The sequence below is a fragment of the Rhineura floridana genome, chromosome 17 (genome assembly GCF_030035675.1).
Source record: "Rhineura floridana isolate rRhiFlo1 chromosome 17, rRhiFlo1.hap2, whole genome shotgun sequence".
Classification (NCBI taxonomy): Eukaryota; Metazoa; Chordata; class Lepidosauria; order Squamata; family Rhineuridae; genus Rhineura; species Rhineura floridana.
In genome coordinates, this window is record NC_084496.1 from 20,494,923 (window position 1) to 20,514,432 (window position 19,510).

Sequence of the window (19,510 nt, forward strand, 5' to 3'; positions counted from 1 at the left end):
TGTAAAGCACATGTAAAGCACACATCTCAACGAATGCTGGTAACTGTAGTTTGACACTCACAGAGCTACAATTTCCAACACCCTTAACAAACTACAGTTCCAGGATTCATTTGGGTGTGTGTGTGTGCTTTAAATGTTTGGGGTAAATACACAGCCCTAGTCTGACACACTAACCACTACACCATATTCTCATGCTTTTAGAGATACATTTTTAAATGTTAACTATTGGTCATCCCATAAAAAAAGAAGAAACTCTTATGCTTTTAGTGACTGATTTTTATGGATGAAAAAAAGGACTGTTAGGTGGTAAGTTTGGTCCCCCAACCTATTTGAGTTTGATGCCTATACTGTGCAGCTCTGCAGCTTCTATAATTAACAGAAAATCAATAATGTCTAGTAGCAAGTGACAATCCATGCACCGCTCACCCACAAGAGAGAGGTTTCAGCAGGCTCTGGGGAATCCCAAGGTCTATAGAACAAAAAAAAAATATCTCTAGGTGAGTGAGAACCCTAAGGGGTTCAAATAAAACCCCGAAAGCAGCCCAATGGGGATTGAGTGTGCTTGGTGGGCACAGAATGCTAACTGTGGGGGGTTGCATAAAAGCAGGGAGAGGGGCAACGGAATGAAGTATCCTGGGAAAGGGCATGTTTGCCTAGCTGGCTAGAACCCAGAACATGAGCGCTCCACACAGTGTCATTCTGTTGCATGTTGACCCATTTGCATCTCTATATAAATAAGCTTGCCAAGTTGAAACAGTCAGCATTGAACCAATGTTTATCAGAATGCCTTTTTGTACAATATATCAATCAGCATTTTGTGGAACTCTTCCCTAATCCAAATGAGACCAAGTCTTATATCTATCTCCAACAGGGGTTTTCTTTTCCACTGGAGAGTTGTGGAGAACAACCCGACGATTCACCATGTCCAGCATGCGCAATCTTGGAATGGGAAAAAAGCTCATAGAGGAGCGGATTATAGAGGAACTCAGTTTCCTTGTACAGGACATTAAATCTTTTGAAGGTGAGCTGGGAAACTCAGCAGGTTAGAGCAATTCCTGTGCCACCTTAAATTCACAGATTATCTTCCCTTCCCTGAACGGTCCTAGGGCGGATTACAAACATAACACAATTAAAACATGTACAAATTATCATTACAATAGTAAAATGAAACCCCAGAATTAATGAATAACAAAGGAAACCTCCAGACTGTCGCTATTTTCAGGTGAGATTCAATTACATATTGAAAAATTCAGGTTGCGCAATTTAAGCTGATTTGGAGCTCTTGTGAAACAAACCCTCTTCCCCAAAAGATCAGACTTTTTGCAAAAAGGAGAGTGGCAAGGAAATTTAGTGGAAAGTGTAGGATAACACTTGCTTTGACAAAATGTCACCTAAACTCCCAGCAAACAGCTCAGATTGAATGCCCAATAAATAGCCAACATTGTCTGATCTCCCAACAAATGAATCAGGATCAATGCTCAATAAGCAGGCCATCTGGAAGTGTCCTAAATATCTGAGGGGTGGGTGTTTGGTTTAAATGAAATAGAAACAGTTTAGTAGTTCTGTCTCTTAGCAGAGTACAGGTGCAGCACCAGGTGTGACTGGGCCCTTAGGCACCAGCCTGCCCCAGGCCCATGGTGTCCACCCGCACCTACCTCTCCCACTTTGCTAAATGCTGGCCGTGCTGCATGCGCATGCCTACCATCAACTAAGATGACGGCCAAAGCTTCCCTAAGGGACTGATGCCTTCGCTGTCATCTTGGTTGATGGCACGCATGCGCGTATGTGCATGCACATGCCCATCAACCAAGATGGCGGCAAAGACCAGCCCCTTAGGGAAGCCTCAGCCATCATCTTGGTTGATAGCAGACACGTGCGCAGTGTGGCCAGCATTCACCCCAATGGGAGAGGTAGGTGGGGTATGCAGGCAGGCATCATGGCCCTGCATGGTTGTAGGGGGGTACCTGGGATCTCCCAGTGTGTGACCCGCAGCAGGGTCGGGAGCCAACACTGCTGCAGTTTGCAGAATGGGAGAGCTATCCACCCACCCTAAGGAGGGGCCCTTCAGGGGCCCTCAGTCAGGGCCCAACCTGGCCTCCCTCTGGTACCAGCCCTGGCAGCGTATATATTTTGCAAAGCAGAATTAGAATTAACCAGCCCACCTTCCCCTCATACAGACTAGCTGAATAAAAGCAACAGAGACACGTCTTCTTTGGTAAAAAGTATTAAGAATGTTTACTCACAACCTTTCATACATTCAGGAAACAGGCTCTAGCTTGAAGAGAAAAGATAGAAGTAGGTAGTAGATTTAGTCCATGATTGGGATCATCTGGGGGAGAACCTGTGGAGGCCTCTCTCTCCTGTGGATTAATGGAGAATTGTGCTAATAAGAGAACAACATATCTTAACAAAGAGGAGGAAGAGAAGAAGGGAAACAATACCTATCAATAGGAAGTTACATCACAGTAAACAAGCACAGAGGTGTCCCCAAATTCTTGCTAGAAGGGACATCTCCCTATTAAATGCATGCAAGCTTGCTTATCTCAACAGTGGGTGCCACTAATGTACATGTAGTTAGAGGCATGCACATGAACATTAAGATACCAGGCAGTGCCGAGCCTGCCACACGCAGCAGCTGCTCAGGGAAGTTTTGAACTGCTGGTAATATATTGATCCAAGACAGGAGGCAGGGCTGATGGGGAAATGGGGTCACCTTATGGCAAGGGTCATCATACTAGCTGGCTTCTTTATAACTTCCATCTTTATGCTTTCCCTTGCAATGGGACAGAACTGCTGCACTGATGCCTTGGTCAGCAACTAGTTGTACAGGAAAGCCATGTTAAAGAAAAGATGGAGTCCACAGTGGACTACATGGTCATCACTCTTTCTTATCTCTTTACCCTGGAACTTCCAGTTTTGACCCTGGAACTTCCAGTTACCGATCCTCAATTTTTGCATTTGTTATTGTAAGCAATAGGCTCTTGACAGCCTGACTGTTAAACTCACACCAGGATTTGTCTCTGATTTATTCTCTGCTTCCTCTATGTAGGTAAACCTTTCAACCTCAGAACCTTTAACATTGCCCCAACCAATATTACCTTTGTTCTGTTGTTTGGAGAGAGATTTGACTACAAAGATCCAATATTTATCACGCTGCTAAAACTCATAGATGAAGTTATGTGCCTTCTTGGATCTCCATTCTTGCATGTAAGAAAATTTTATGGCTGTTATTTTGTACACCACTAATAAATTAGAAGAAATTCTGAACTAGATGCAATAAGGTAGGCATTCATCATGTGTCTTCTCCATTCACATAGAAAGTGGAGAAGTGAGGGGTCTATTCATTGCATGAAAATGAATATGCAGCAGAGGGGAGTGAAATCTGCCCCCACTCCCACTTTGCCTTGCTACGCTAAGTTCGCCTTAATACTGAGGTTACAGCCCCACCAGGGATGGGATTCCTTGGCCAGTGCTGCTAACATTCAGATTTGTTCTTTGTCTGCTATACATTGCTTTTACTGGTCCGATTTTTTTCCTCCCCAAAATATAAATATTAATATCGATATTTTAAAAGAAATTATCTATATTTTGAAAGAAACTATCAATATTTTGAAAGGAATTATCGATAGTTTGAAAGGAATGCAGCTTTGCATCCTCCTCCTCCTCCTCTGCTATTATAGGCTATTATAGGCTTGGCTTGCTTCCTCCCTGCCTGGAGCTTGGATTATTTGAGTGGAGAGGGGTGGCAGAGAGAGACAGCGAGCTATACTGCTGTTCTGTTCTGTGAGTAAATTCAACAAAAATATATATATTTGGGGGGGATCTTGTGTCAGGATAAAGCCACTGAAGTTTGAAGCAAACAGGATTGCTCTGCAAAGATGGAGAATATACGGACCATTGAAAAATCCAGTACTAAATCTGAATTCAGCAGAATTCTCACCCATCCCTAATCCACAACATGCATTTAAAGCACTATTATACCACTTTAACAGTCATAGCTCCTCCCAAAAACTGGGAGTGGTAACTTGTCAAGGGTGCTGAGAGTTGTCAGGAGATCTTTTATAGAGCTACAATTCCCACAGGAAATGAGCTGGTGAAGCAGCAACCAGCAGGTTGAAGTCTCTGTGCACCAATTGATAGCTGCAGCAGTCTGCCTCACCAGGAGATTCCCTGCAGGGAACACACTGGCAAAGCACCACCCAGCAAGATTTAACTCTGCCCTCCAGCCCATCCAGTGATGTTACCTAGTGATGTCATGTAGTCGTGGAAGGAACAAGATCGCTTGCCCAAAATATTGAATACCTAGAATTTCCAGAGGGGCTGGTAGTTATTGGGCAGAACAATGTTTCTCAATGACATGAAAAATAAGGGCACAATATGGCCAAAGTTAAGCATGTCTGACTTTTATTAATTCCTATAGGAGAGTAAAGTTCCCTTGGTGAATTCTGACTTTTATACTGTGTTTATGTATATGTTTATGTATATGGATATTGTTTATATATTTTGCTTTGTGAATTAATTTGATATGTTTTTATTGTACCTTGTGTATTCTATTGTAAACCGCTTTGAGATCTTTTAGATAGTAAGCGGTCTATAAATGGAAATAATAATAATAATAATAATAATAATAATGTCAGCTAATGGACAAGTGGGCATGGTTTGGGGAAATAGCCTTAACGGGCCAACTTGGACTAGGCTGGAGTTTACTCCCTCCAGGGTTAGACAATTATGAGAAATACCCACTTGCTAACAGAAGCCTTTTCCCAACCACATCACATCCACACCATACATTTAAAGCACACCACTTTCCCCAAAGAATACTGGGAACCATAGTTTGTTAAGGGTGCTGGGAATTTTGGCTTTGTGAAAGGTAAACTGCAGTTAGCAGGATTCTTTGGGAGAAGCCATGTTTTTTAAATGCATGGTGTGGATGTCATCAAAAAGTACAACCCATTCCCAACATACACCCCTCCATGAAGAAATCCACAAGCCATTCAAACAAGCTCCATTCTAAAACCTTCTTCTCTGTGAACAGTTTTTGTGCATATTAGTTTTCAAGTTAATTAACATTTATTTTATCCTCCCCCCCTTTTTTTTAAAAAAAAAATTCATCCTTACTAGCTGTTTAACTTCTACCCATTCCTTGGATTTTTTTTCAACGCTCACAAAATCTTACTTAAAAAAATTGAAGATGTCCGTGTCATTATAAGGAATTACATCAAGACGAGCAAGCAATATATCAACGCCAACAGCCTCAGAAGCTACACAGATGCACTGGTCTTCAAGCAACAAGAGGTATTTTGCTGATTCAGTCCACAAGCCTTCAGAACATCAGAAGTATCAGGCCCAGGAGCCTTTGAAGTGTGCACTTCTCCAAATTTTTTGAGAGCTTTCCAGCCAAGTAATGTGTACAAAAATACATACACTCGGGTAACATGTACATAAAAATGCAAATATAAGTGAAAATAATGCACACAAAGCGCATTATGTTGGGGGAAATATAAATGTTAGGGGAAATATGCCTTGTAAAAATGTGTGTTAATAGGCAAAATTGCATACAAAAATATGTATATTAGAAGAAATCTTCACTAAAATGCTGATGAATTTTCATGAGAACTTTAAAAAATGCAAACTGATGTGGAAATGTGGAGAACTGAATTTAAGATTGGAAAAATGAGACACCGGAGAGAAACCAAACTGACAGATTTGCCCATCCCTAATCACAGAAAAACCCTGCTGGATCAGACCAAAAGCCTATATTTTGTTTGTTTGTTTACAAGCCCTGCATGGTGCTTTGAAGTCCCAACGTCAAGACTTCAAAACACCCAATCGCCTCATGCTATTGTGACATCAGGTGATTGACAGGTGGGTGGATATAATATATGCTTTATATTACTGGAGATAATTTATACTTTCTTACAGCAAACAAGAGCATTTTTGTCTTTAATTTCATTCTACCCCCCCTCCCCCTCCCCACCTCAGGATACGAGCAAGAAAGAGAACATTTTTAATGATGACAACCTAATTGCGTCCATCCTGGATCTTGTCATGGCTGGAACAGAGACCACAGCAACGACATTGCAATGGGCTGTTTTACTGGTGATGAAGTACCCAACGATTCAAAGTGAGTGGCTACTTCATTCACAATCTTTGGCTGCAAACACACCTTACATTTAAAGCACATGACTTCTCCCAAAGGAGCCTAGGAACTGTAATTTACCCACACAGAGAGCTACAATTCCCAGCACCCTTCAAAAACTACAGTTCCCAGGATTCTTTGGGAGAAGTCATGTGCTTTAAACATATGCTATGTAGATAGCCTCCTTCTGCTCCTCGTCCTTCCCACCTATTATAAATGATGTGAGCTTTTAGTCATAAGAAGAGTCCTGCTAATGTTGAGTGTTAAATGCTGATTGTTCATAAGAACAGCTTTTGCCAGTCTGGCACCTTCTAGGTTTGTGGACTACAACTTCCATCAGCCTGCATGGGCAATGCTAGTTGCAGCTGATGGGAGTTGAAGTCTAAAACATCTGGATGGCACCAGATTGGCAGAAGCTAGATAAGAACATAAGGGGAGCCCTGCCAGATAAGACCAAAGTTCCATCTAATCTTACATCCTGTTTCCCATAGCAGCCAACTAGATGCCTATGGGAAGCCTGCAGGCAGGGCATGAGCCCTCTCTGAACACATGCTGTATAAGAAGCAGGGCAGGGAGGAGACCATACATCAGACTTTGTGTGGATATACTAGTTCACTATTTATTCTAAGACTGCAGAACACAAGAACATAAGGAAAGCCCTGCTGAATCAGGCCAAAAGCCCATGTAGTCCAGCATCCTCTTCTCACAGTGGCCAACCAGATGCTTCTGGGAAGCATCCAAGCATGACCTGAGCACAGGAGCACTCTCCCTGACATCTAGGGAGGCAATTGGACCCTTGGAGGACAAGGGAATCAAAGGTGTGCTAAAGCAGGATAAGGAGACTGCAGAGAAGCTAAATGAATTTTTTGCATCTATCTTCACAGTAGAGGATATAGGGCAGATCCCTGAACGTGAACTAATATTTGCAGGAAGGGCATCTGAGGAACTGAGGCAAACAGTGGTGACGAGAGATGAAGGTCTGGCCTTAATAGACAAAATAAAAACTGACAAATCACCGGATGACATCCACTCAAGTTCTCAAAGAACTCAAATGTGAAATTGCTGATCTTCTAACAAAAATATGTATCTGCCTCCATACCTGAGTATTGGAAAGTGGGTAATGTAACATTATTTTTTAAGAAGGGATCCCAGAAAGTATAGGCTAGTTTAACATCTGTCCTGGAAAAACTGGTAGAAAGCATTTTTAAAGACAAATTAACCAAACATATAGAAGAACAAGCCCTGCTGAAGCAGAGCCAGCATAGCTTCTGCAAGGGAAAGTCCTATCTCACTAACTTATTAGAATCCTTTGAGAGTGCCAACAAGCATATAGATACAGTAGAGGTGATCCAATGGACATAGTGTACTTAGATTTTCAAAAAGCTTTTGACAAGGTACTCCACCAGATTCCTGAGTAAGCTTAACAATCATGGAATAAGAGGAGAGGTCCTCTTGTGGATCAAGAATTAGTTAAGTAGCATGAAGCAGAGAGTAGGAATAAATGGACACTTCTCCCAATGGTGGGGTGTAGAAAGTGGAGTCCCACAAGGATCAGTTTTGGGACTTATGCTTTTAAACTTATAAATGATCTAGAGTTAGGGGTGAGCAGTGAGTGGACAAATTTGCCAATGATACTAAATTGTTCAGGTTTGTTAAAACAAAAAGGGATTGCGAACAGGTCTAAAAGGACCTCTTCAAACTAAGTGGTAAACGGCAAATGAAAATCAATGTAAACAAGTGTAAAGTTATGCATATTGGAGCACAAAATCTTAATTTCACATATACACTCATGCGGTCTGAACTGGTAGTGACTGACCAGGAACGAAAACTTGGGGTCATAGTGGATAGCTCAAGGAGGATGTCGACCCAATATGCCACAGCTGTGAAAAAGGCAAATTCCATGCTAGGGATCATTACGAAAGGTATTGAAAATAAAACTGCTGATATCATAATGCCTTGTATAAATCTGTGGTGCAGCCGCATTTGGACTTTTTGTACATTCTGGTTGCTTCACCTCATAAAAGATATTGTAGAGTTGGAAAAAGTTCAGAAAAGGGCAACCAGAATGATCAAGGAGATGAAGCAACTCCCCTACGAAGAAATGTTGCAGCATTTGGGGCTTTTTAGTTTAGAGAAAAGGCAGTCAGAAGCCACATGACAGAAGTGTATAAAATTATGCATGGCATGGAAAAAGTGGGTAGAGATAAGTTTTTCTTCCTCTCTCATAACACTAGGACTCGTGGACAATCAATGAAGCTGAATGTTGGAAGATTCAAGACAAACAAAATAAAATACTTCTTCACACAGTGCATATGGAATTTGCTCCCACAAGAGGCAATGATGGCCACCAACTTGGATGGCTTGAAACGAAGATTAGACAAATGGCTACTGGCCATGATGGCTGTGCTCTGCCACCCTAGTCAGAGACAATATGCTTTTGAAAACCAGTTGCCGGTAGCCGCAGCAGGGGAGAGTGCTCTTGCACTCAGGTTCTGCTTGCCAGCTTCCTATAGGCATCTGGGTGGCCACTGGGAGAACAGGATGCTGGACTAGATGGGCCACTGGCCACATCCAGCAGTCTCTTCTTGTTATGATTCCCAGCAACTGTCAAAGGCATGCTATATTATTTCCAAGAGTAGAGGCAGAGCATAGCCATTGTGGCTAGTAGCCATGATAGTCTAACCCTCCATAAAACAGAAGAACATAAGAAGAGCCTGCTGGATTAGGCCAAAGGCGGCCCATCTAGTCCAGCATCCTGTTCTCACGGTGGCCAACCAGAGGCCCCAATGGGATGCCCCAATGGGATGCCCCCAAGCAGCATCTGAGCACAACAGCACTCTCCCCACTTGTGATACCCAGCAACTAGTATTCAGAGGGATACTGCTTTCAACAGTGAAGGTAGAACATATCCATCATGGCTAGTAGCCATTCATAGCCTTATCTCTCATCCTCTTTTAATGCCATCATGGAAAACCTGTACACACACACACACACACATTCAGGATGCCTCTCTTGTCGAATTTGCAAGCGTTCTCTTGCTCCTGCCAACCCAGAGCCAGGAGAATTTTGCAAGGCCTTTCATTGTGTGCTGTTCTTTGGTTTTGTTTTAGAGAAGGTTCAAGAGGAGATCGGGCAAGTTGTGAAAGCAGGCAGCTGGGCCACCTACGAGGACCGGAAAAACATGCCCTACACCAATGCGGTGATCCACGAGGTGCAGAGATTTATCACACTGCTCCCGCATGTCCCACGCTGCACCTCGGTTGACACTCACTTCAGGGGCTACTTTCTCCCAAAGGTACCGCATCCAAATGGATACACCTCTGCTCCTGGTTTTGTTTGCTGAAACAAACACTTATTTAGATTTGGTAGGACCAGACTCAGCTGGTCTACATCAGGGGTAGTCGGCATCAGTATTAGGGATGGGATCTGTTGGCCGGTACCAGGTCAAAAGCATTCCATCGACCTAATAGGTTGGTATCTATTCAAGTTTGTTCTTTGTCTACTAGCCACGGCTTTTACCAAGCCATTTTTTCCCTTGCAAAAATATTGATCTTAATATCAATAATTTTTAAAGGAAATATCAATAATTTGAAAGGAAATATCAAAGGAAATAGGTAACTGAAAAAATATCGATAACATTATAATTCTTTATATCAATATTTTAGAGGTGGTCTTTTTCCATTTCTTTTTAAAAAAATGTTTTTGAAAATAGTCACAGAAAATCGCTACATAAAAATCCAACCCTCAGTGATAGAGAATGAGCAAATTAATGGAAAATTCAGTACCAAATCCAAATTGGGTGGAATTCTAGCACACCTCATTATGGTACTTATGAATTCTCCTTCCACATATATGTCTCAACATGGCATCCTCCAAATGTTGCTGGACTACCATCCGCCCTGACTATTGGCCATCTGACTGGGGAAGATGAGAACTGGAGTTCAATGACATTTGGAGGTCACCATGTTGGCTGTTTCTGGTCTAAGTAGAGAGTAATCCCCCAGAAATGGGTGGCACAATACTACCTGGAGAACTGGATTAACCAGAAACACATTACCAGGTGTGCCAAATGATCAGAAAATCAGCCTGGTCTGCTTTTGTGCCTTTAGCAGCAACTCAGGGCAGGCCTAACTGTACATGATGCGAATGATGTAATTAGTTATCACAACATGGCTTCTAAACAAATATTTAATATCAGCCATAGGGGTGTGGGGGAAAGGGTTGTTCTCAGGAATGCAGTGTGCTAATGGATGTTTCAACCTTGCCTGCTCAATTGTGATATCAGTGAAACTCCCCCTCCCCCCCCATTGCCCATTTAAATTTGGGGGAAGTTCCCATTGTGGTCAATTGGATATTTTCTTCATAATATAAATTGCCGTATATGGGTAGTGGATTTTTATCAATATCACAAGTTCTAGAAATGGGGCGGTTCATCTTTAAAGCCAAATTTATCAAATTCACACTTTCTGAAACAATATGACAACCAAAACACAGACATCCTCCAAAATTCACACTCATCTGAATTTTGTGATGCAGTTCTCCAACTCACCAATGTTTATAAAAATGCATATATTAGTGCTTTAAAACTGAATTTATTAGTGAAAATAACATATAAACATACATTCTATTAAGAAAAATATAATTTAACAAAGTGTACATTAGTCAAAACTGCCCACAAACATGTGTTTGTTACAAGAAATTTGCACTAAAATGCTGAAGAATTTTCATGAGGATTTTTTAAATTAAAGAATCAGAAATTGCTGCTGAAATGTGAAGAACTGAATTTGAGATTGGAGAAATGAGAACCTGAGAGAGCCAAAATCGACAGGTCCTTCCATCCTAAGTGTCTGCCTACCTTCTGTATAAGTGTGGTGTTTATGGGGCCTGTATGTGTGGTGAGTGTGCATGTACACAAGTGTGCTTTGATCGCGCTTCTCACTGGCATGCGGCCCTTCAGCTGAAACCTCAATGAGCCCTTGGGCTGAAAAGGGTTAGACACTCCTGGTATACAGGACACTTCCCAGGAGGTTCAGTCCCTAGTAGCTCCAGGTAAAAGAATCTCAGGTAGGAAATGCTGCCAGTAGGGATGGAAAGTTCTGTCAATTTTGGTTCTCTCAGTTTCTCATTTTTCCAGTTTTAAATTCAGTTCTCCACATTTCTGCAGCATTTTGTGGGTTTTTTTTAAATCCCCATGAAAATTCTTCAGCATTTTAGTGCAAATTTCTTCTCATAAAACACATTTTTGTAGACAGTTTTGACTAATGTACACATTTCTCCTAATATTTTGTATTTGTATGTTATTTTGATTCATATATTCATTTTTATGCACACTTTCCCCTATGCATTTTTGTCAATCTTGTTTTGTTGGCGAACTGCATTACAAAATTCAAATAAGTGTGAATTTCAAAGGATGGCTGTGTGTGGGTTCTCATGCTGTTTCGGAAAGTTTAGATTTGATAGACTCAGCTTGAAATGTAAACTGAAACAAATGTCTCCCCCATCCCTAGCTGCCAGTCAGAGTAGAGAATACTGGGCTAGATTGACCAGAGGTATGACTTAAGAATGGCCGAGTCAGTCTATTTCCAGCCTGTTTCAGTTTCACATGTAATAAATTGCAAGTCCATTCCATCCTGTCCCTCCATCAATCTGCAATTTTTAAAAATTAAATGCACATGCACACACTGTTTTTAAAATGTATTTTACCCTAAACTAAGCATTTCTGATGCAGTTTTAACATAAAATACACATTTTAAAATGCATTTTGGTATTTTTTTGAGTCGGGAACTCTATAGCAAAATTTGTATAAGTGCAGACAGGAAACTGTAGCTGTGTTCCCATCCATGTATTAGTCTGTGAAGTGCAAATCAGGTTGATTTATTTAAAAATGCAGACCAAATAAAATCCTCAGGTATCCCTTGTCAGGAGATAAGTATTTCCTGTTGCCTTTTTGCATCAGTCCAGGACAGCAGAAGAAGATTTTCTGGGCCTGCAGAGAAGGGAAGCTTCACATGCTTAATATTTTATTTAATATGTGTGTCCCAGGCTGCTCTTCAAGCGAAAAAAACAGTGCCAAAAAAATGAGGCAGCGACTTTTAGACTTTGAAACTGACATCCTCTCATCCAGGGTCTTGGGGGGGTCTTAGACCCTTTACTTTTTTGGGAGCAGGGTCCCAACGTCTCCAGCATCCTGTGAGCCAATCAGCATAAAAGAGGAGTGTGTTAGCCACTGAAAAGAGTCTTCTAACATGCTTCCTTGACCTTTCCTGCAGATTGGAGCCAATCCGAGTGAAAGGAGGTGAGTAAACCACTGAGAAGACTCTTCTCAGCAGCCAACACTCTCCCCTTTCATGCTTATTGGCTCCTAGGGATGTGTGTTGTAGGAAAAAGCATTAACAAGGATTCCTTAACAAGGGCCCTGCACTTCTGAATTTGCCACTACACTACTGCTCTCATCCCTACTTACAATACCCCACCTAAACCTGTATGTTCCAGGGAACAATGGTGATTCCTTCGCTCACTTCTGTGCTTCTTGATCAAAATCACTGGGAGACCCCACATGATTTCAACCCTAACCATTTCCTTGATGCCAACGGGAAGTTTATCAAGAAAGAGGCCTTCATGCCTTACTCCTCAGGTACTTAAAAGGGTTCATTACTCTTAGAGATATAAATCTATGGAATGGAATGCAAATCTGTTCTATGGAATGCAAATTGTAATGCAATAAAATAGAGTATAAGAAATAAAATAAGCTGTAAAAATACAATTAAAAAATATATCACTCCAAGTACAGCGCATTGCAACTGCCACAACAAGCAGAAAAATCACTGAGTGGTCCACCAAGACCATCAGCAATTTTCAAGTGGTCCGTGGGGGAAAAGGTCTGGGAACCACTGGCCTATGGAACAAGTAGCCCTCTGTATTGTGAGGTGGGTGTGTGGCTATTGCCAAAATCTGCTCTGAGTTGTAAAAACAGCACTTAGCATTTATATGGCACTGTAAACTGTTCAACACGTGAACTGTGCATATATATTATAATCCTTCCAATAGCCTTGCAAGGTTGGCCATTTGAACCCCATCCTGCAAATGAGGGTCAGGGTGAGACTTGGGTGCAGATGGATCATTCTATTTCTGGTCCATGTCCGTTTTGCATGTCCCATTTCCACACCATTCTGAGATTTATATATTTGTTTTTAAAAACCTGCAAGGAAAACTTGCATTTATATGTCTTTTTTTCACAAACATATTCTTGTGTCCATTTTGCCCTAAAATATTCATTTTATAGGCATTTTATCCTAATATACCGCATTTGAACACATTTGTAACCTAAACTATTTTGTATTGTGCATTTCGATACATTGTTGAGCTGTATCACGAAGAGAATTTGCCAAAACAAAACAAAACAAAAAAGTAAAAAAAAACACCACGTCCTGATCCACATATTGCTCCAGGGAGTGCAAATCAGGTCAATTTGCTTAAAAATACACATTGAACAAATCCTCAAACTTCTCTAGCTGAAAGAGAGACTGAGGTTTGCCTAAGAGTCAAGGGTTGGAAACCTCCGGCCAGGGAACCCAACGCAGCCCTCCAGACCTGTCTGTCTGGCCCTTAGGACTCTCCAGAGGCCACACCCCCTCTCTGGTCCTGTTTCACACACTCCTTGAGTGTTTTTCTCTGATTGGAACGTGTACTTGAATCCTGATCGTGCTTCTGGATTGCCTGGAGGGCAGAAAAGGACAGAAAAGGGTGTGCGAGTGTGTGTAGAAGGGAGCCTGGTGTACAAAGGTAACATCTGCATTTGTTGTTTCACTCCTGGAAGGTCACCCAGAAGGAAATGTGGCCCTCAGGCTAAAAAATTTCCCTAAGGCCGCCTAGTGAGGCAGTATTTGAAGTGGGGGCTCCCTAATTCACAGCTCAGGTTTGTTTGTTCACCTTGTATTTTGTTCTTTTATTAAATATATGCCACATTGGCTGCCATAATGAGCAAAGTTCAAATAAGAGTTGATTTCTATTACTCTTTTTTTTCAGAGCTTGGAAAAGTTATTTTTTTGAACCACAACTCCCATCAGCCCAATCCAGTGGCCATGCTGGCTGGGGATGATGGGAGCTGTAGTTCAAAAACAGTAACTTTTCCAAGCTCTGATTTTTTTTCTACCATGAGGGAAACGCTTTTCAAGGTGTGTCACTAGTGAACCCCACGCACCATTGCTCTTGCAGGGCGCCGGAACTGCATTGGCGAAAGCCTGGCCAAGATGGAACTCTTTGTGTTCTTCACGGGTCTCTTGCAGACATTCACTTTCCAACCTCCACCGGGGCTGACAGAAATGGACTTGGACTTGAACGTCCCTAAGACGACCTTCACTTTGAGGCCACAGCCTCAGCCGACTTGTGCCATTCCCCGGGAGTAATGAGGACCCTGCAATCAAATCGTTTGCTCATAGTGTGTGTGGGGGGGAGGGAATCTCAAACAGGGCATTCCTTTGATGAAGCAGGTACATTTGTGACCTGTGCTGCAGCAAAGCTTAATTTGCGCAAGAGGGAGTTGCAACCGGCCCTCCCAACAAACTGACCTTTGCCATGCTCGTCTAGAACATAACAGTAGAACAAAAAAGAGCCCTGCTGGATCAAGCCAAAGGCCCATCTCATCCGCCTGCTTTTTTCACAATGGCCAACCAGATGCCCCTGGGACGTCTACAAGCAGGACCTGATTGCAAGAGGACTCTCCTCCCCCTGTGCTTTCCAGCAACTGGTAGTCAGAAGCAAACTGCCTCCAACAGTGGAGGTAGAACATAGCCAATGGCTAGTTGCCATTGATAGCCTTACCCTCCCTGTATTTGTCCAATCCTCTTTTAAAGCCATCCAAGTTGGTGGCCATGCCTGCCTTCTGTTGGAGTGAATTCCATCATTTGACTTGGTGCTGCGTGAAGAAGGACTTTCTTTTGTCTGTCCTGAATCTTCCAACATTCAGCTCCATTGGATGTCCACAAGTTCTAGCGTTATGAGAGTCAGGTCTGCGTTTCTCAGGCAGCTTTCCCTACCATGAAGTGTCCTTCATGTAAATTTTCAGTTGTGACTATTGTGGACATCACTTTATACCCACACACACATTTTGAATGCAACCGGTCTTGTGAGACATTTGCTGGACTTTCACACGCACTGTATCTGTTGCTGCAAGACCAAAGCTTCAGGGTCACATTCTGAAAAGGAGGCTTTTTAACCACACATTGGTTTCCAAAATATTTGTATGTTACACTTTCACCGTGCAATGCATAATTTTATACACTTCTATCATGTCACTGCTAATTAATACTTTGTGCTTTTATATGCTGCAGTTTGTGGAGAAGTAGACATTGCATACTTGGCCTTTCAGAAAGCTTTTGATTAAATGGCTCCTCCAGATGACCTGTTATTGAGCGTTCATCCTGATTTGCTTGCACCACACTTATGTGGTGGTTAGGCTATGTCCTGTCTTTATTGAGCATTTGTTCTGATTTGTTTATGGACTGGCTGTACAGCAATCAGTTGGCATTCATCCTGATTTGCTTGCCCATCTGGGATTCCTGCATTGAGAGGGGGTTGGACTCGATGGCCTTTCAGGCCCCTTCCAACTCTGTTATTTTATTATCTTCCCGTTTATTGTTCATTCATCCCACACTTTTCAATGTATTTCTCCGTTTTTGTTTTTTTAAGTGATTTAGCTAGTATGACAGAGTGCTTTAATCTATTTCAAATGCTCAAACCTAAAGTTCCGGTATGCACTTGAATCCCTCCTGCAAAATACTGACAGCCTGGAAACACCAGAATTCCCTCATTAGGGGCTCCTGAGTAAATTTTCACAGTTGTGGTACCAGTTATACAACAGGAAGCAGAGAGTAGTTCTCACAATGGAGTGACATGAGAAGTGGGGGCCATCCCAAAGGTCTGTATTGGGACTAGAGCTTTTAGGCTTCTTCATAAATGACCTAGAGTTTGCGAGAGTTTTTGGTGTATATGATATATCTCAGCGGTGTGCAGATATAACTGATCTGTTAAGATCAGTAGTTGAAAGACTAAAGAAACTTAAGGTTTATTACTACCTTAGTAGTAATAGGAAAAATCATACATGAGCCATTACTAACAACAAAGATAGGAAGAGAAGGGAGGAGGGGGGAGGAGCAAAGCCTGCAAAAAACAACCAACACTAGAGGAGGAATCAATAGAGGGAAGAATAGATTGCCTTTCTGTCTGTCACCCCCCCCCTCACTGGTTCAGGTTGCTAGGGATAAGCAGTGAGGTGGCCCAACTTGCTGGTAAAAACAGAAAGCAATTATGAAGAACTCCAAAAGGAGTTAGGCCACAAAAACAAAATGCATGGGTACAGGATGGGAAATACCCGGCTTAGCAGTAGTGCGTGTGAGAAGGACCTTGGAATTGTAGTGGATCGCAAGTTGAACATGACCCAGCAGTGTGATGCTGCGGCAAAAAAGGCAAACGTGGTTTTGGGCTGCATAAACAGAGCTATAGTTTCCAGGTCGAGGGAAGTAATAGTCCCACTATATTCTGCATTAGTCAGGCCTCATCTGGAATACTGCATTCAGTTCTGGGCACCTCATTTTAAGAAAGATATAGACAAGTTAGAGTGGGTTCAGAAGAGGGCGACGAGGATGATAGCCGGTATGGAGAACAAGTCTTATGAGGAAAGGTTGAAGGAACTTGGCATGTTCAGTCTGGTGAAGAGAAGGCTGAGGGGTGACATGATTGCACTCTTTAAGTACCTGAAGGGCTGTCACATAGAGGAGGGTACAGATTTGTTCTCTGCTGCCCCAGAGGGTAGGACTAGGTCTAATGGTTTTAAGTTGCAGGAGCGTAGATTCAGATTGGACATTAGAAGGAACTTCTTGACAGTAAGGTCAGTTCGGCAATGGAACCGACTGCCTAGGGCGGTGGTGGGATCCCTTTCGCTGGATGTCTTCAAGCAGAGGCTGGACAGCTATCTGCAGGAGATGCTCTAGCTGTGGATTTCCTGCTTTGAGCAGGGGGTTGGACTCGATGGCCTACAAGGCCCCTTCCAACTCTATGATTCTATGATCTCTCCAAAATGGCTGAACAGGTAATAAGATGGCAAGTTCAATGTAAGTTTAAAGTGACGCACTATGAGTTACTAACAATAATGATCCTAACTTTATAAATAGATTAATAGGGTCCAAACTGGTGGGGATGGACCAGGAAAGAGATCTTGGGGATGGGGTGGTGGATGGCTTGCTGAAAATGTTGCACCAGTGTAGCACTCTTGTGAAAATTGTGAGTTCTGTGTTAGAGATCATTAGGAAAGGGGCTGTGAAAACAAAACTGCCAATATCATTATGCCGTTAAACACATCTGAGGTGCAGCCACACTTGGAATACTGTGTATGGTTCTGGTCATTGCACCTCAAAAATAATATTATAGAGCTGGAAAAAGTGCAGAAAATGGCAAGCAAAATTATTGGGGAGCTGGAACAATTACCTTATGGAGGAAAAGTTATAACATTTGGGGCTGTTTAGGGGGAAAAGGAGATTACTCAAAAGGTCTTATTCATTTTTTTCTTCATCATTACTGCCAGATAACAGCACTTACACACTTTCTCTGAGTTCCCAGTTCAGGGACTCTGCTGTCTCCCAGTGGCTACTCTAGGTCACAGCAAGCATTTTTTTGCAGCCTTTCAGGCTGACAAATTAATTTTACACTTGCTCTAAAGCTTCACATTTTCTCTGCACTCCCACATTAGGAATATAATTCCTAGCCTCTAGTTTTCCCATCCCGGAATCTTTGCTGCCATCTAGTGGCTACATCCCATAAGAGCAGCCTCTTCCCCAGCCGTTGGTATTAAGATCCGGAAAATACTTAAAATTAACCCACCAAAAGGAGGATGGATTCCTGGATAAGGATAAGGGTGGGTAGGTGGGTGGACTGTCCATAGAACAAGGATGTATGTACACCATACATTTAAAGCATATGATATTTCCCCCCAAAGAATCCTGGGAACTGTAGTTTGTTAAGGGTGCTGCCAACTGTAGCTCTGTGAGGGGTAAACTACAGTTCCCAGGATTCTTTGGGACATATGTGCTTTAAATGTATGGGATGTATGCAGCCCAAGAGCACAGCAGGTGCTGCCCGCAGGCAGCTGTCACACTCGCAATTGTCAATTGATTTATCTTCCTCCTAGATTTTCGTAGCAGGTGAATTGATTTTGTGCAGCAGCCACCGAGTGCTGTCAGCCCCTAACCGAGAGGTGGGCACCTTTCACACACACAGCCGACAGCAGACTTCACTTGGGAGAAAGTGGGCAGAGCCACATGCATGGGCAACTGCCAGAGGGCAAGGGGAGGCATTCTCACACTGAGGAACCATCCTCCCCAGCTGTGGAGGCTGGTCCGTTAGGGCCCAGGGGCACAGCCCCACCAGCCTCAGTCTTGATTCCTCCAAGTCCACCTGCCTTATTTCCAATCAGCCCAGATGCTGGCACTACCCATCAGCTTAGTCTTCCTTCTTCCACCCCACGAGTCCCAGTGGGCACCACCCACCAATGAATCCCGCATTTCATTAAAAAAACACACAAAAAAAACCAAGTTTCTAGAATTTGTAGAACCGGAAATATGTGGTAAAATGAACAGGCTGTGTTCTTCTGTTTAGCCTGCTCCCAGTGGTTTCCTTTACCCCTGTCCCCTCCCCAAACATTAGGATCGTAGCAAGTTGCCTTATGCAGACCATTGGTTCATCTAGTTCAGGATCGACTGGCAGGAGCATTCCAGGATTTTAGGCATGGACCTGATGGGGCTGCTAGGAGGTCAAGGGGCATGGCCAATGAGAGGTCAGGGGTGTGGCCAACAAGGGGTCATGCGGCATGGCTAAGGTGTTTTGATGGATTTTCTTCCCATCTTCCTCCTGTGCAAAGATACTGTGGACACTTCAGCATTGCAGTTTTGCAAACAGCATCTAACAAAACTGAAAAGTGTCTTACTTTGGTTCAGAAGGGATCCCTGCTATCTAGGGATGGGGTTTGCTCTCTGATTCCATTCCATTTTTCTCTTCATCAAATGGGCTGCCAGTTCGTATCCACTATAAATTGTGTTCTGCTAGTTATCATGATTCTGGTTCTCCCTTTTTCTCTCTCGTTATTTTTTCCAAAAAATTACATAATCCTCTCCTTTGTTCCTTATGCTGGTATATATTTATATAACATATACAGCAGCAGCAGACTACAAAAATAATTACATAAATACATAATTCTTGCAGGGGATTAAAAAAAATTATGGTGTTGCTAACAGCCACAAATGCACACAAAGAGTGGGAACGTGTTCGATGATGAGACAAGCTTGCAGATTATCCCAGAATTCGATACCAAATCTGATTTTG

At 42.6% G+C, this 19,510-nt stretch overlaps 1 protein-coding gene and 1 long non-coding RNA gene across 4 annotated transcripts in view; one reads left to right on the top strand and one right to left on the bottom strand.

Moving 5' to 3' along the window:
• The window catches only part of LOC133371753 (cytochrome P450 2W1-like), a 29,825-nt gene extending 14,296 nt beyond the window's left edge, over positions 1-15,529 (top strand). The window contains exons 3-9 of one of the 3 annotated variants that reach the window (XM_061599501.1): positions 872-1,021; positions 3,050-3,207; positions 5,122-5,295; positions 5,983-6,124; positions 9,250-9,434; positions 12,632-12,773; positions 14,354-15,529. In XM_061599501.1, the coding sequence (XP_061455485.1) occupies positions 872-1,021; positions 3,050-3,207; positions 5,122-5,295; positions 5,983-6,124; positions 9,250-9,434; positions 12,632-12,773; positions 14,354-14,544 (1,142 nt within the window). In that variant the 3' untranslated portion in view covers positions 14,545-15,529. The remainder of the gene's footprint in view (positions 1-871; positions 1,022-3,049; positions 3,208-5,121; positions 5,296-5,982; positions 6,125-9,249; positions 9,435-12,631; positions 12,774-14,353) is intronic. The other 2 variants (XM_061599502.1, XM_061599503.1) reach the window with 2 other exon arrangements.
• Positions 626-19,510, bottom strand: part of LOC133371755 (uncharacterized) — a 48,060-nt gene continuing 29,175 nt past the window's right edge. The window contains exons 5-6 of the long non-coding RNA XR_009759374.1: positions 2,244-2,360; positions 626-1,102 (exon numbers count right to left, since the gene is read on the bottom strand). This is a non-coding gene — a long non-coding RNA (uncharacterized LOC133371755). The remainder of the gene's footprint in view (positions 1,103-2,243; positions 2,361-19,510) is intronic.